The sequence below is a fragment of the Paramormyrops kingsleyae genome, chromosome 3, assembly GCF_048594095.1.
Source record: "Paramormyrops kingsleyae isolate MSU_618 chromosome 3, PKINGS_0.4, whole genome shotgun sequence".
In the NCBI taxonomy this organism is placed as follows: domain Eukaryota; kingdom Metazoa; phylum Chordata; class Actinopteri; order Osteoglossiformes; family Mormyridae; genus Paramormyrops; species Paramormyrops kingsleyae.
In genome coordinates, this window is record NC_132799.1 from 17857320 (window position 1) to 17872917 (window position 15598).

The following is a 15598-nucleotide window of genomic DNA, read 5'->3' on the forward strand; positions in this document are numbered from 1 at the left end:
GTAAGGTACTTCCAAATTGCTCAACTGAAAATCCAACAAAATAGGTACAAAGTTGAAGGTAGAATGCCAACCTGGATAATTAGTCAAACAAGCAAACAAACACCCACAAAGAGGACAGAGAGCTCAGATCAGACCAGTCATCTGTGAAAAGCAGAACCGACTGCCTGGCTCAGTAATGCTGTAAATGAGTAAAGGAGCATGCATCTACGCAAGAGAAGAACAATGCACAGTGTACATCTCCCAGGAATAACACACAGCCACCATTGGGTGCAACAGGATACTGATAACCTTCCTATCGGAGGTGTAAGGGAAACACGGAGCACTGCTAGGGCTGGCCAGGAGCAGGAGACTTCCAGACAGTTACTGCATTCATAATTTCTGCTATGCCGTTACTGGTAGCAATGATGCTCATTTTATGCTTGTTCTTTTAATTCACACCCAACATGGGGGGAAGGATTAGGATAACGGGTCAAACAATGAGAGGGGGGGCTGTTCACCTACCTTGGGAATATAGGGGTCCCAGTCAATGTAGCCGATGTTGTCATTGGCAAGGCGGGCGAAGAGGTTCACTAGATGCTGGGGGAGGGGGGGGGGGGGGGGGGGGAGTTATGAAAATGTACCATAACAGTCGTTTAGACTTTTTTGGCACAATCGCTAGAGAAACATCCAAGTTGTTTTGCAGCTTATTGTGAGCATGAGGCTTATTTCACTAATGAGTTAAACGATCCAACCAAACAAGATAAAAGGCACCTCCTCAGTCAGGTGTGTGATTAACGACTTAATTGCAACTAGGAGTATTAACACCCAAACCAACCGTGACCAGGGCCCTTTACTTACCACCTCCCAGCTTGGCAGGTTCTGCACTGACAGCCACAAATCTATTAGCTCTTGGAACCAAAGCCTGAAAAGAAGAAGACACCATGTATTCTACTGATACGTCACGCATAGACTCTCTATCAATTGAATCGGTGCTGTTCTAAGGTTCAAGGCTGGCTATAAGCCTCTTTGATGGTGTTCCAGTGAAGACCATTTCCCCACTGCCGGCTGTGTGAAGCCCTGAATCGGACACTCACTGGAAGCCCTGGTGATGCAGCTCCGGGGGCAGCGTGGTGGGCAGGAAGAGCTCGAAGTAGCTGATAGCCCTCTGCATGGTGACATCGAAGGGGCAGAGCAGTGGGCGCCATTCATCTAGCATCTCCTGGGTGGATGATGCTGGGAAGTACCTGAGGGAGAGCCAGGAAAAGGTCACCTTGAGGAGGCAGGCAAGCTGGTGAGACCCGCGCTGAAAGAACATCGCTGTTACAATGTCATCAAAGCACGCAATTCAGCATCTTTGCAACTAACTAATATTAGGAATTTTGACAGTTTATGGATTTTAGTAGAAATAAAGGCTGCTTAGTGAGCAGGTCTGGCATCTCCTCACCCAAAGACACAAAGCTGTGTACAGACTGCATAGCCACCCGGCCACATGAGCACACAACTCGCGAAAATATCTGCTCACTGCTCTACCTCCTCTCTTCTTACTTCTGCGGTCATGAGGACTTCCTGACAGTCAGTCAGCTGAGCGCCAACTCCACATTGCACTCTCCCAGTAACAGGAAACTCTCAAATGGGCCAGATTTAGGCAGAAATATAATAAGATTACTGGCCAGGATAAACTCTGAAGGTGATTTGTGTGATATGAGGTGATACATTGTCACCACTGTAAGATTGGAGGTCATTCCCACAATGCACTGCACAAAAATTAAAAATGGTATGCTGCAGCAGCAAAAAAACTTCAGCAGTTAACATAAATAATAATGATAATATGAAATAATGACCACAATTTAGAAAATATTTATGCTAGTGAGAGCTTTAATTATATTAAAAACAAAAAGAACTTGACAAATTTGAAATGGTCGATATTTTATATTTTTAAAGGATACTCACGGCCTGCAGCTTTTCACAAGTGTTTTCAGCACATTTTCAACAGAGCTGGAGAAGAGAAGTGGGGTTGGGGGGGGGGGGGGGGGGAGGAGGAGGTTTAAATGCCATTTTGAGGAAGAAAATAAAGCCCAGAGGCTCAAGAATGCAGGTGGTTATTAATCAAGACAATGAGCGCACTGAGCACACCGATGCACAAAACCGCCAACGTGCAAAAAACTGGAGCCTGCGTTTAGGACCTCATCACAAACACCCAGATTGATCTTCCTACTGGGATCCTGACCCAGGGAAGCCTGTGACCCATAAGGAAGAAGCAGGGCTGGCATGTCGTGCCAAAAGACCTTCCACGGCCACAGGAAGGAAGACGCAACTTTGATGTAACTCATTATCGGCTCCTGCAGCCTCCAAATGCTGAACACTGTGCATTAAATCCCTAGATTCTCTTGATGCGTAGCTCTACATTAAATCCCTACTTCGTCCCAATGAGTAGCTATGCATATAATTCCTACTTCATCATGATGAGTAACTGTGTATTGAATCCCTACTTTGCCCAGATGAGTAATTGTGTACTGAATTGCTGCTTCATCCCGCTGAGTAACTGTGTATTAAATACCTACTTTGTCCCAACAAGTAACTGTGTATTGAACCCCAACTTCACCCAGATCATTAACTGTGTATTGAAACCCTACTTCGTCCCAATGAGTAACTGTGTATTGAATCCCTGCTTTGCCCGGATGAGTAACTATATTGAATCGCTGCCTCATCCTGAAACTGTGCGTTAATTGAAGAGGCTTGCTAAGATCCTGCTCTTCCATTTGGCCTCACAGAGTTAGCTACCAGCGACAGTTTTACCAAAACCAAATGGACGTCAAAGGGGCATTTTTATACTGATTTTAAAGTGTCCTCACAGTCTCACAGCTCCATTAACCACATAAAGGGGAGTGACATTTCCAGTCTATTATTTACTCCTGATTCAGTTCTTTACATTTCTTTCTGTATTAGACCTGCAAAATTCAGAAATTTCTTTATGACCATTACAAATAACTCCTTAAGAAAAGGAAAATTGCAACTATGCAACCACACATCAACAACCACAGGAAAACTGTGGGTTCATTCTAATTTTTCTGTTACATGTCAAACCACAGAGATAAATCAAAATTCTTTTCTTTTTTGCCATTTCATCTTCAGTCATATTAATCAGAAAACTCTGCAACAAGGAAAGACAGTTTCATATTAAATACAAGACAGGTGTCCATCAATATATCTCCATACTCTGGGGTCAGTGAGGTCATGTGATAGCTGCATGGGGAGCCCAGGGGTAGAACACACATGTCATCTGTAAGCAGCTGGCTTTGACGCTTAAACCCACAATATCAAAAATTTTACACCAGTGACAATGCTACGGTTTTTGAACCCAAGGTAAAACCCCTTTTGTTCCATTTAATCCCATCGGCAAAACCCATCAGCCTCTGAGGGACAGGTGACTGTAGAACTGGAAACAAAAGAGCAACAACTTCCTGTTAGAAAGCACAATGTTGACATAACGCTGACACCCCCTGACTAAAGAACCACGTCGACCAAACTCAGGAGATAACGCAGCAGCGTCAGTGACAATGAGGCCAAATGCAGACAGCTGGCGAAAGCTGCAGTGCGACATTCTCCAAAGCCAATCGGCTGTTAAGTGTTTATCGTTATTTTCAATAAATTTATTTTAAAAAGACCTGTGCTTCAAGCTGCGTGGGAGTGTTCAGTCTTGCTTTTAAGCTGGTTTGGAAACTCATGCAATAAAAAAAAATAATGAAACAGGTGCTTAAAAAAATTGCCAGAACACAAAGACAACGTTGTCCTTACCATTTCTGAATAAACGTTATCATTACGTGTTTAGAGGAAGCGTGCGGCCAAGGAGAGCTGAATGTGAAAAAGGGAGAAGGCAGAGAGACATTCAGAGCACTGTCGTTCTGCCAAGACCCAATGAGAAAAGGGGGGGTGGGCAGTGCTCTATACTCAGCAAATGAGAAATACTCTGCACTCTCTGACAAAGAGAGAATAACTTGGCTCTTTGCCTTTTAGGATATATATATATATATATACACACACACGGTTTGCCACGGTACCAATGTGTCCCCCTTTCACATAAGGGAACTTTCCAAATCACCGGCAATGTAAACAATAAATGATTATGGATTTGAGGGGTATAGGGTCTTGTATTCGTGGCTAGGGTGATTTGGGGGGGGGGGGGGATAATAAGTTAAAAGCTGGCTTAAAAAAAGGAGACACAATAAAGACTTTTACCATGGCCGACGGTCCCCTTTCAAGAAAACGGAATAAAAACTGCTGCATTACATACAATACAAAGCCTAACAAAGCATTTAGCTTAACAGTTCCTTTATTCCATGACAGACAAATATGTTCACATTGATGGACAGGCATAATGAAGTGTTAGTGAGCGAGAAATTGTGAACATTTACATCCTGGGGTCACCGGCAAGTAACGGGATGTAAGAATCCAGATAAACCAGTCTAAAAGCTGTGATTGACTGGAGCCAAGAAATGCACATATATTGACTGTAGATGACCAGAAAAGTCACAAAACAGTAAGATACATGTTCCTGTGTTGCTGGCAGCAGACTGACCCTCAGTCACCTGTCACTGTCAACGTAACAGGCCTTATTCCTGGTCTGGGGTTAATTAATGAATAGCAATGCTGTGACTGGATGAGTCAGCTAATTGATGTTTCAAAACCCAATGGCGACAGTTTCCTCAGCCCTAACCCCTGAGATGGCAGAGAGTGAGGTGAGGACCTACTTGGGGAACCAGTTGAGGCCCAGGTGCTCGGTCTTAGAGTAGAGAATCCGCTCCTGAAGCTCATAGAGGGGCCTCCAGGGCAATTCCAGGTCCTCCCTGGAGAGCAGCTCCTTTTTCCTGATGGAAGTAACCAGATGTTAAACGACCTTGAGACCACAGGTTCAAATTCCCTGGCAAGGACTGGTGACCAAACAGAGTTATTTAACTATGAACTGTTTCAACTTAGAAACAAACCTTGAATGAGGAAAGACAATGGAAGTAGCTTTAATACTATTAATAGGTTGTGAAGTGTCTCATCTTATCTGCAGTTACAAATGTCCACCTGAAGGGTATTTCAGTGCATACAGATATTCGGCTTAAAAAAAAAAAAGTTCAGATCAAAACAGAAACCTCAACACAACATGGCTGTTTTTTTCCAAAAACTGATACTTCTCAACAAGAATTTGCAAATGAATATAATCTGAACCCTACTGCAGTACAGAACAGTACCTACAGTAATTTGCTGAGCATAAACCTCAAGAGACCTTTGAGCGTTAACCTGGAACTGCTTGGCCTAGTTGGGCTCCTACTGGGTTTGCTTTCTTGACCAGTTGGCAGTAGGTTTTGAGTCTTCTAGGGGAACTTCAAGTATCCCGAAACTAAGGCAGGCCAAGGTGGCAAGGAACTCTGCAAAGAGAGACTTACTTGAGAAGATTGATAAGGAGTCGGGCAAATCCTTGCATCATACTGATCTCCAGCTTGGGGATGGTCACCAGCTCGTAGAGGAGATTCACAAACAGCACATGATCCTCCTTGTTGAACTTCCTCCCGTATAGCCGCATGTACCTGCAAAAAGATTTAGAGGCAGGAAGTCAAACATTTTTAAAGCTCACCTTCATCATCAGCAGAATCAAAAGGTGGGTTATTTTGAAACAAAGCTGCTTTGACATAGTATTACTTCCAACAATCCCCCAGAGACACTTTCAGTTTAAAAGGATTTCAGAACAATGCTTAAAAACTACTAACATCTTTTAAGTTTTGGTGCCTGGAGTACGAGTGGTGGCTATAGTATTTTTCTGTTCATCAACCATGTTGACTTGGAAATAATATCAATTATATTGTCAGAACAAACTCCTTAAGATATGGGACAGGCTTTCACTCGCTGTGTTCCAAACAAATTTTTGCACCATGTGAAACACTGGTTCAGTTTTTAGCAGACTCATTTATTGCGTGATCCTTAAAAGGACAGCAGTAAAACCGCGAGCGAGAAAAAACTCACTTACACATACAAACGGGGAAGCCTTCACGGAAACAAAAGTGGATACAAACGATAGAGACAAGTCACACTCTGAAAACTTTTTTTTTTTTTTTTGGTTCGGCAGCTTATAAAAACTTAAAATCCAAAACAGATCAAAATAAATCCAAAAAACAAAATACAGGTTAACCCTTACTTTAAATCCACTTCTGCCTACGTAACATTTCTGTTTCATTCTTTTTTAAATCGGTGGAAAAGCAGACAGGTTCTCAAAAGGCACCAAGCAAGAACCAGCCCAGCTCCGGTACCAGCACCAGGTCCAGCTCCATGTTGGTGGAAACGAGGCAATATTCAACACAGAACTATGTTACATCCTGCAGTACTCAGTCAACCCAGGTTCATATACTGTAGTCCCAGGTCAACTATGAACTGATCTAGGTTAACCAAGCATATCAAAACCTATTTGCCAGTGGTCTCTGACTTACTCAAAGTTGTGGAACCTAGTTCCTGGTTGTAGTTCTTGACCATTTTCCCTCCGCACAACAGGAATTGTGATCTTTATGCTAAATAACCATGGGACATGCAAAAGTTCATAGGTTAAAATTAACACAATTTCATAGGTTTGGAAACTACACCACCACCCCAAAACAACACAGGATGAACAAGTAGTTACAGGGGAAGAATTGGGGGGAGGCTGTTCATCACACATTTCCAGAACACGGGACAAATCACAAGTTCTGTTGGTTCACAGGACACAGCATCTTATTTTATGGGACGACCCCAGAATATACAGGATGGCTGACAAAGTACCGCTATGCGATATGGCTTCATACACCCCAAAACATGCTGTTAAGAATTGATGATTAAATCAGATTGATCTTCCATCTCTTTTCTCTGCATAACTTCCAAGTTGAAGCCAGAATTTCGACCAACCAATCTGCAGTTTATCGATATAAGACCAACCCCAGTAATTTCTGGTAAAAAAAAAAATAAAAAAATTCCCACCCCAGAGTAGGGACTAAAAATAAAGTTCAGGAACTACCTCCCAGGTAGGGGTGGGGGAAAAAAAATGAAAATTACGATTAATCGTGATCCTGGTATTGACGATTCAATATCAATTCACAAAGCCCCAAGACTGATCTAGTTAATTTAGGAACTACCTCCCAGGTAGGGGAATAAAAAACATAAATTTTAGGATTAATCGTGACCCTGGGATTGACGGTTCAATGTCAATTCACAAAATTGATCTAGTTAATTTATGCCTTTTCCTCGTGTCTTTCAAAAGCTGAATTTTATTTGTTATAAGTCCTCTTATCGTATTGGTGGTGCTACTTTTTCTCTCTCCTATAGGAAGGTTGCAAAAGTAATGTCAATTATGTTGCTTTGTAATATTAATGCTACAGTGTTGTGCCTGTTGTTGTGTGTTTTTACCAGAGATTTGGTTTGATTTCACATTAACGAATTTATATTAAAAATGTGAATTGAATAGTCGAAATCGAGTCCAATCAGGCACTTGTGAATCGAATTGTAATTCGAATTGTGAATGAGTGAATCGAATTGTGAGCCTAGCCCAATAATCAGCCCAATAATCAGCTTCTGATTATTGGGCTAGGACATTACTCAAAAGACCTCCTCACCTCAAGCAACAGAACACATCAGGATTGCATGCTACTCCCTTTGCAAGCCATTCATCTGTACAACTTCTCAAATTTGCAGATGACACAACCGCAGTTAGTCCCATCTCCAACATAGATAGGTAGTGATCAATACTGTGTTCCGGTGTAGTCTCAGTAACTTGGAAGCTATTGCTTTCAGAACAGACAAAGTGTCATCTCTCTCTCCTCAACTCCCAATGAAAAACACTGCTTGGATGATAAGCGTTGAATCATTGTAATTCCTGGGGATCACCATCTTGCAGAACATCAATCGAGATGTGAATAGCACCACTAAAAAGAAGGTCCAACGACCAATGTTGTTTCTCATGTAAGTGAGAACAGTCAACCTCTGCTATATCATCTTTGTACATTTGTACACTGCAGTGATCAAATTTATCTTAGCCAAGTATAGGTCAGCGTTACCACACTCCAAGGACGAGCTTCAACAAGTCGTTTAGTCTATAGATCATCAGCTACCAACTTCTAGTTACTGGCACAAGGCAAAGAGGCATGCTCACCACCACTGACCCCTCCACACTACCAATCACTCTTTTCAGACATTCTCTTCTAAGGGCTGTAAAAACCAAACCTAGATGCCACCTGGACAGTTTCTTTATCCAGGCTCTATCATCAGCTTCACCAATCCAGTCAAACTTTATATTATAGTTATGGATTCTTATATAGCTCCCAACTAATTTCTTATTTGGTACCACCCCTACAAAGCAACCATCTCCATGCACTCTCAAGCTGACATTCTGCTTAATCATCCATCCAGTCACCTTCTAACCAATTATCTCGGTCATGGTCACTGCAGGAGGCTGGAGTCTATCCCAGTCAGCACAGGACACAAGGCTGGGATGCACCATGCACAGAAACACATATACAAAAATAGTCTACGGGCACCAATTAGTCTGTCTTTGGACCACACAAGGAAACTGGAGACAGTTTTACTTATTTGCAATCCCATAATTGTCATGTTTAGGTATACCTGAAAATATGCAAGTTTCTACAAGTGATACCATCACCAGAATTCCCTGTACATTCCCTGTGTTTCAGAATATTCAGAAAACAAAATCATATTGTGTTCCCTTTAGAGGTGACCAGTATGGGAAAAATACACCAATATAGTGCATTATTTCTTCCAAAAGTCAGATGGAGGTTTTTATGGCTTTATAATGTATGTGAAACTGCACCAATGTTAACATGACAGATATGCAACAGAAAGACACTAAAGCAGCTCAGGTATAACACAGTAGTATTAAGTGACCTTCTATAAAAAGAAACAATGCTTAGAACTGAAAATAAACACCACATTTGTTTTTGGTTTGAATAAGTCTATTTCCTATATTAAGTGAAAAATAATTTCACTGAAATTCATTTCAAAGCAGTTTTATTGTTTAAGTGAACATTTTTATGAGCGCAGCTACACTCAGGCATATTTTTAAGGTATGAGCAACAACGAAACACCTTCAGCAGAAGAGGAAATAGCCAAGGAAGGCAAAATGGGAAGGGTGGAGGCAACACCTAGAAGCATAAACGCAGCCACCCACATCTGATCCAGGTCACTGTCGTGACTAAAGCAGACTGCCCACCTCTCACCTGGTCATGAACATTCAAGCCCAATAGATATGGCACTATGGAAAATTTGTCTGCTCTAAAAAGATGATACACACCACCGTTCACAATACAGGGAAGGTAGGGACCCAGCTGTCACACTACATGTTGGACTGTAATGCAGATGGGGAAATGAATGAATGAATGAATGAATGTCATCTGAGAAGACTGGATTTCAAAACCCCAGTTCTTCCAGTCCAAGTCATTGGGGATGGCAGCAACAAGTGCTGCTTATTCAAAAGGGCAACAAAGCTTGCAGAGTGTTAGGTAAATATGTCAAAAACAGCCCAAGTTTTCAAAAGCAGAACTTGCCTAGGGGTGTTGTTCAGCCAATGTCACACCAATATGTGCAGACAGCTCTTCTCCACGGCATCTCAGTGAACTTGGAAAGCCAAACATTGTACTGGATTTCCTGCACAATCAGTAAAAATGCTAATGCTAACGGTCTACCCAAACATTCAAAGGTGACAAATCCCTCTATTCTGGTAAATGTGCCACTGAGACAAGGAAGGAGTAGCGATAAGAAGCTAATTCATCCAGAAAGCCATTAGATTCTTTTTAAAAATGCCTGCATTGCTTAGAGACCCAGTGTATGTATCAAAGATATTACTGATAGGAAAAGACATTGATGTTTGATATTGTTTTAAGCATACAGATAATAGTCTTTTTTCTTATCTCAGCTGACATTCAAATTACTAAAGTGAAATCTTTACCGAAGACATCCTTGGTGCTATTATAAGGTGAAGAGCAGCTGAGGTGATGATGAAATGGAGACAGAGTTGTGTTAAACTTGGAGCCAGCTCCTGGCCCTGATCCAAAGCCAGGAACACACACACATTGAGCACCTCCTCCACGATATAGCCTGCCCTAGGCTCTGAACTTCTCAGGACGGCCAATGGATCACCAAGACCCTGATTGGATAAGCGGTTACTGAAAATGGATACTGGTTTAGATAGAAGCCTCAATCCTATCTAGTCATTGAAAAGGCCACATTTTGACAAGTAGCGCAATGTTTTGGTGTCTAAACCTCAGGCTTCACCAGTGAGCAGCACACACACTAACTAGGGCCTAAATCTCACATTTTTGGGTTTAAAAAAACATGCAGTGTAAAAGTGACACATAAAGAACTTGTGTATTTATAAGCTGGACATGAGTGAGAATCGCACAGAGGAAAGAAACCACACAGTTGTTGAGTGTGTTGGCTTGGCGTGATGTTGTCTCATCGCCTTGGGCCATTCTCCTTTCGCCACACGAGTTTCTGAAAGAATCTAGGTCAGCTCCACAGCATACTTTCCATCTCTGTAAACCCCCAATGACTCAGTCTGAAGCAGTAGAGACAGCTGGGCATTAGAGAACACCTGACCAGTGTCCTTCCTGTAAACAGGGGAGAATCCACCACTAGGGGATGACGAAGACCTGGGATGTGAGACAGTAATCCTGATCTGGAACTCATAATATGCCTCATAGTAAAAAAAAAACAGAAGGTCACCATACGGCATTCTGGTAACAATGGAAAATTATTGGTGTGATGGGAAGTGAGCGGGAGCACAGACAGATTTCCTGGGTGTGCGCATATATTATATATATATACACACACACACACACACACACACACACACACACACACACACACAATAATACACGGCCAACAACTTCCACAAACAGCCATCTATCAAAGTGATGTTAACAGGAAAATTCTTTGCTTTATGTGTAGGGTTTGCATAAATATCCCCCAAGTGTAGTTAAAGTGATGTTACAACTGAATAAGGTTTTTCATTCTCCATAGAAGATCAAAAAAAAATAAAAATTATTGAAAAATATTATGCAACATATTCAATTATGAAAAATCCAGAGTGTCACACTTGTTGATCCCCTTCTAGAAACAAGGATAATTAGTCAACACTCCATGCAGTATCAGGTTTTATTGGTGATATTTCCAGTATCAAGTCACAAATTGTGCAAGGTGCCGACGTGTTGTTTTCATCAAGCAGAGCTCTTCCTCTTGCCTGTTACTCATGGAAAGCTTCACATGCGACTGTAACACGAGCCAAACATACTTATTTTCTGTCATTTCTGTTTACCAAAACAGATGAGGAGCAATAAGCATTACAGCATGTGAAGCTGACATTTGGTCACGCACTCTGCTCTATCACGGGATAATCCTGGAAAACAGTCAGATCTCCTCAAGCCAGTTGACTGGGGATCGTATGTCGAAAAAACAGAAAAGTGGGCGGAATCTCAGAAGCTGGTCCTGTTAGCAGGACACATGTATGAGGTTGGTGCAGCAAATACTGGCCGCACCTCAGCATCCAAACAGGAGTTCAGCAGTTAACACCACCCTCCCCCCAATTTCCTAAGCAATCCATTTCTTTAAGAGAACTATTGACCGGACAGGACGATTTGATAAGCCTGTTGCTCTAGGGTAGAAGGGCTACGAACATTGTTCAAAGTCATTCATTCAAATGCCAGGCACTTTCTAACACCACAGAGACATATCTGCTTTTTTAACGGCTTTAGGGAATCTCAGCGGCTTCAAAAAAGGAATAGTGAAAGGATGTATTTTCCCGAAACGGAATAAAGCTTGCATGGAAAAAAACAACAGCTATATAACAAAACATTAAAGAATTAACGTGTTTGTCACCCAGGAAAACACCATATTATAACTGGTGTCTTTTTTACGGTATAGCGACCTGTCTCCCGCTTCAATATAAAGTAACATACAAATAAGAAATAAACCAAATTTAATATGCAATATCTCTGGTAGCGATATAAGTAGCCATCGTGGCACTTAGTTTGAGACTATTACAGTTTGACCTGACAGACACTCTGCACTGCTGTAACTGCTACAGTTAACTACAGTTCACTACAGTTCAGAGATTCGGGGTTAGCCAATTCCGGTTGGTTTTACAAGTGAAACATTAACTAACGGAGTTAAAACCGATAGATTACAATGGCTATTCCAACTGTATGTATCATGCTACAACGGTTCAGCTTTAAAAGCTTCGCAAAATCACTGAGTCAACTACACCAATATTGCCACGCCGCGGATTGTTTTGTCTCTATTTTGGAGACAAAAATGGAGTTCATTGTGCCGGGCAAAAAGCCCCGTTTTCAGTTTTTATGTGAACTTTCCAAACTCTTAATTCTAAACACGTGACTCAAATATTCCAAATTTTAAGCAAGATTGTAGAGGTGTAAAAAAACTGACACCAGAACAGCAGCAAAGGAAATGCGGTGTCAACTAGCAAAACGGCTACATTTCCTGCCTCAAAACTACATTACTACAATTGATCATTCAACATTTAAAATCATTCAACACGTATAAGGATAATAAAATTAAAAAGACCTTAAAGTAAAAATTCTATATCGATTGCAGGACTAGAAACAATCTTGTTAGCTGGTAATAAACTACGGGTTTGACACCCGTGCACGGAAATTAATAAAACACTTATTCGGTGTGTGTAAATCGATGACTATTTGTAGCCAAAAATGTCTTCAACGAAGCAAATCGTTTACAAAATAAACTGAATCATTATAAAATCCGGTTCCGTTTTAGGAAGTGAATACCCAATCGGGAATTTGACAAAGGCGCTCCCTTGACAGCTGCCGGATGGTCTTTATTCCAGGGCCTGGTCAATCCTTAGTCCAGAAGGCCCACTCGCAGTTAACACGAGGGCTAAATATCGCAGTAAATTACCGCAATATATTGCGGCGTACAGATGTACTCTGATCATCGCGGAGAACACAAAGAACGTCAAACGAACTCCATTTACTTACGTAGAAAGTTTCCGGGTCCAAAACAAGACTCCAGGCCATAACTCCCTGAGCTGGACTGCCCGGGCCAAATTACCTTTGATTTTACACAAAATTTCATTGGATTCAATGTCTAGCTTGTCCGCGTATGGAAGAAGCTTGTTATAGACAATGTCTTTTTGAGGGACAAAACCTAATGCTTCAGCCTTGTCTTTTTTCATATTATAGATTCCAAACCGCTTTTTCTTCGCTGGCTCGCTATTTTCAGTTAGGGTATTCCACTTGAACACAAGTTAATTTTATTAACTAGTTTGCTAATAAACTGTTACTTGGCATAACTAAAGCAACGACTTGTCACATTTAGTTATCCGATTAATGCTACAGAGTGTGTGTCGGTACTGGGAATCGCAATCGTTTCTTATCTATATTGACTCAGGCGTACATTCACTCATACTTCTTTTCCACAAACACACGCGCGCGCACACACACATACACACGGAAAAGCTTAGGCTCCGCCCCCTTCCAGACGAGGTCGTCATTTCCGCCATGACTCAAAACTATCAGAGAAGCGCAGTAGAATTATTTCCGGGTTGAATGGTGCAACAGCCAACGGGAGGAAGGCCTCGTGCTGTCATACGATTTTCTTTTTTCGTCTCTGCGAATAAACAAGCTGTCTCGTGCATTAAGTTATCGTCATTTCTGAACAGGGGTGCTATATTTACACTCACCAGAAATAGCACTTGTACACGAGCTAGATTGCTTCTGAAAAATCCTCAAGATACGTAATATGTTTACTCGTGGAAGGCATTTTCTGTTCTACTGCGTCGTTAAATTACGTGTAAAAAGAAATATTGTCGAATTCATGAAAATGTAAAATTATTATTTCTTCGTGAATTTGTTTTACATTAATTCACAACAACTTTGTGTTGTGGGATGACAGCAAATTGGATATATACCACGTTCTAAATTATTGTGCAAGTGACATCAGTAACCCTTTCAACAAACTAGTAATAAAACTAAAATCATATTGTGATCCTATTTACTACTGTTTCTCTTTCAATACCTCTACAGATAAAGTGTAAACATCGTAAAGAGTGTTGCAATTCAGTTTGTCAGGTGCTGGTAATTAAAGAGAAACCTGCCTACAGAAGTTGTTCCACATTTTTAGGCAAATGACAGTTCTCATTAAATATGGGAAAGAAAGAAATTCCCAGTTCATATATCACAAAAGAGATTCTCAGACTTAAAAAATCTGAGGGAAATTCAGAATCCAGAAGAAGTACATTTGATAAAGGATCATTATGGAAGGTTTCAGCCAAACACATTGATATTATTAAAAGGATAGCTGTAAAAATGCACTGTCAAGCAGTAAAGATATTTTTGAAACTGCTGGTGTCCCTGAAATTCCATGAACAACTCAATGTAGGATCCTCCAGAGGCCGGCAGTTAAACTGCAATGCATGTACACATTGGGCTCAGATATATGTGAGAACTGAGTTTCAAACTGTTTTATTTATTGATGAATGCTGTGCTACACTGGATGGGTCTGATGGTCAATATGGTCATCCTATGGCCACCAAACTGAGGCAACAAGAAGGTTGTGGAGTGATGTTCTGGGCAAGAATAATGAGAAGTGAGATGGCAGGCCTCTTTATGGTCCCTGACGGTGTTAAGCTGACATCAGCAACATATGTGAAATTCTTAATGGAAGATGTACTGATCTGGTATGAAAGAAGATGCATGGCTTCCAAAATAATGTTAATGGAGGAAAATCATCGCATCACATGCTGCTAAGAACACCATTGATTCCTTGGGCATAAGAAGAGATGGAATCAAGGTTTTGCCACCATCATCCCCTGGCCACAACCCTATTGAGAACGTATGGAGCATATTGAAAAGAAAATATATAAAGTTGGATGGCAGCGCAGCTTAAGCAACAGTTCTGGGAGGCAATACAGGCATGAACTCACAAGTTCAATGGATTTGAGAGCTGTCTAAGTTTTTCAAAGAAGGGCTTATGCATGAATATGTAAATAGGGCTTTTTGTTTTTTTTTTAATAACAATATTTTTGCACAAAAAATACATCCAATTTTTGCTTTGTAACATTAATGGCATATTGAATGTTCCAGGCTGCAGTCCACATAATTATTTGTAATGCTACATTTATGTTTAAGAATGTGTGTGTGTATATATATGTATTGATCTTGGAAGCCATGCGTCATATATATAAAATTGTTGTATTGCCACTTCTCTTTACATCTATATTCAAAAGCACTGTGGACAATAAAAAGTACATAACTAGAGTTAACTGTTTTTAGAATAAACCAAAAATCCATCCATATAATTATTTGGATTGCAGTTTATTTTCACCAGCATATGTTTCTAGATAGTGTACCTATCCTGCCTGCAGAGCTAACGTTTCCAAAGTATGATGAAAGAGGGCCTGGGTACTCAGCACAGTGCCTCAGAACAACTTAAACTTTTGCCAAAAGGTTTAACCCCATCACTGGCAGAAACAGGATTATATCAAATCCACCAAGACCTTTCTAGGGCTCTCTCCCCTGTGTAAGAGGAAATGGAGAGTGGGAACATTTTCCTTCAGTGATCAGACAAG

The 15598-nt window shown here is 41.0% G+C and overlaps 1 protein-coding gene across 2 annotated transcripts in view; it reads right to left on the reverse strand.

Annotated features, from left to right (window-relative positions):
* psme4a (proteasome activator subunit 4a) overlaps positions 1-13495 on the reverse strand; it is a 36401-nt gene extending 22906 nt beyond the window's left edge. The window contains exons 1-8 of one of the 2 annotated variants that reach the window (XM_023830261.2): positions 13008-13495; positions 5412-5552; positions 4728-4844; positions 3775-3831; positions 1930-1974; positions 1074-1223; positions 838-901; positions 502-576 (exon numbers count right to left, since the gene is read on the reverse strand). In XM_023830261.2, coding sequence (XP_023686029.1) covers positions 502-576; positions 838-901; positions 1074-1223; positions 1930-1974; positions 3775-3831; positions 4728-4844; positions 5412-5552; positions 13008-13204 — 846 coding nt within the window. In that variant the 5' untranslated portion in view covers positions 13205-13495. The remainder of the gene's footprint in view (positions 1-501; positions 577-837; positions 902-1073; positions 1224-1929; positions 1975-3774; positions 3832-4727; positions 4845-5411; positions 5553-13007) is intronic. The other variant, XM_023830262.2, reaches the window with a different exon arrangement.
* Positions 13496-15598: the final 2103 nt, after the last annotated feature.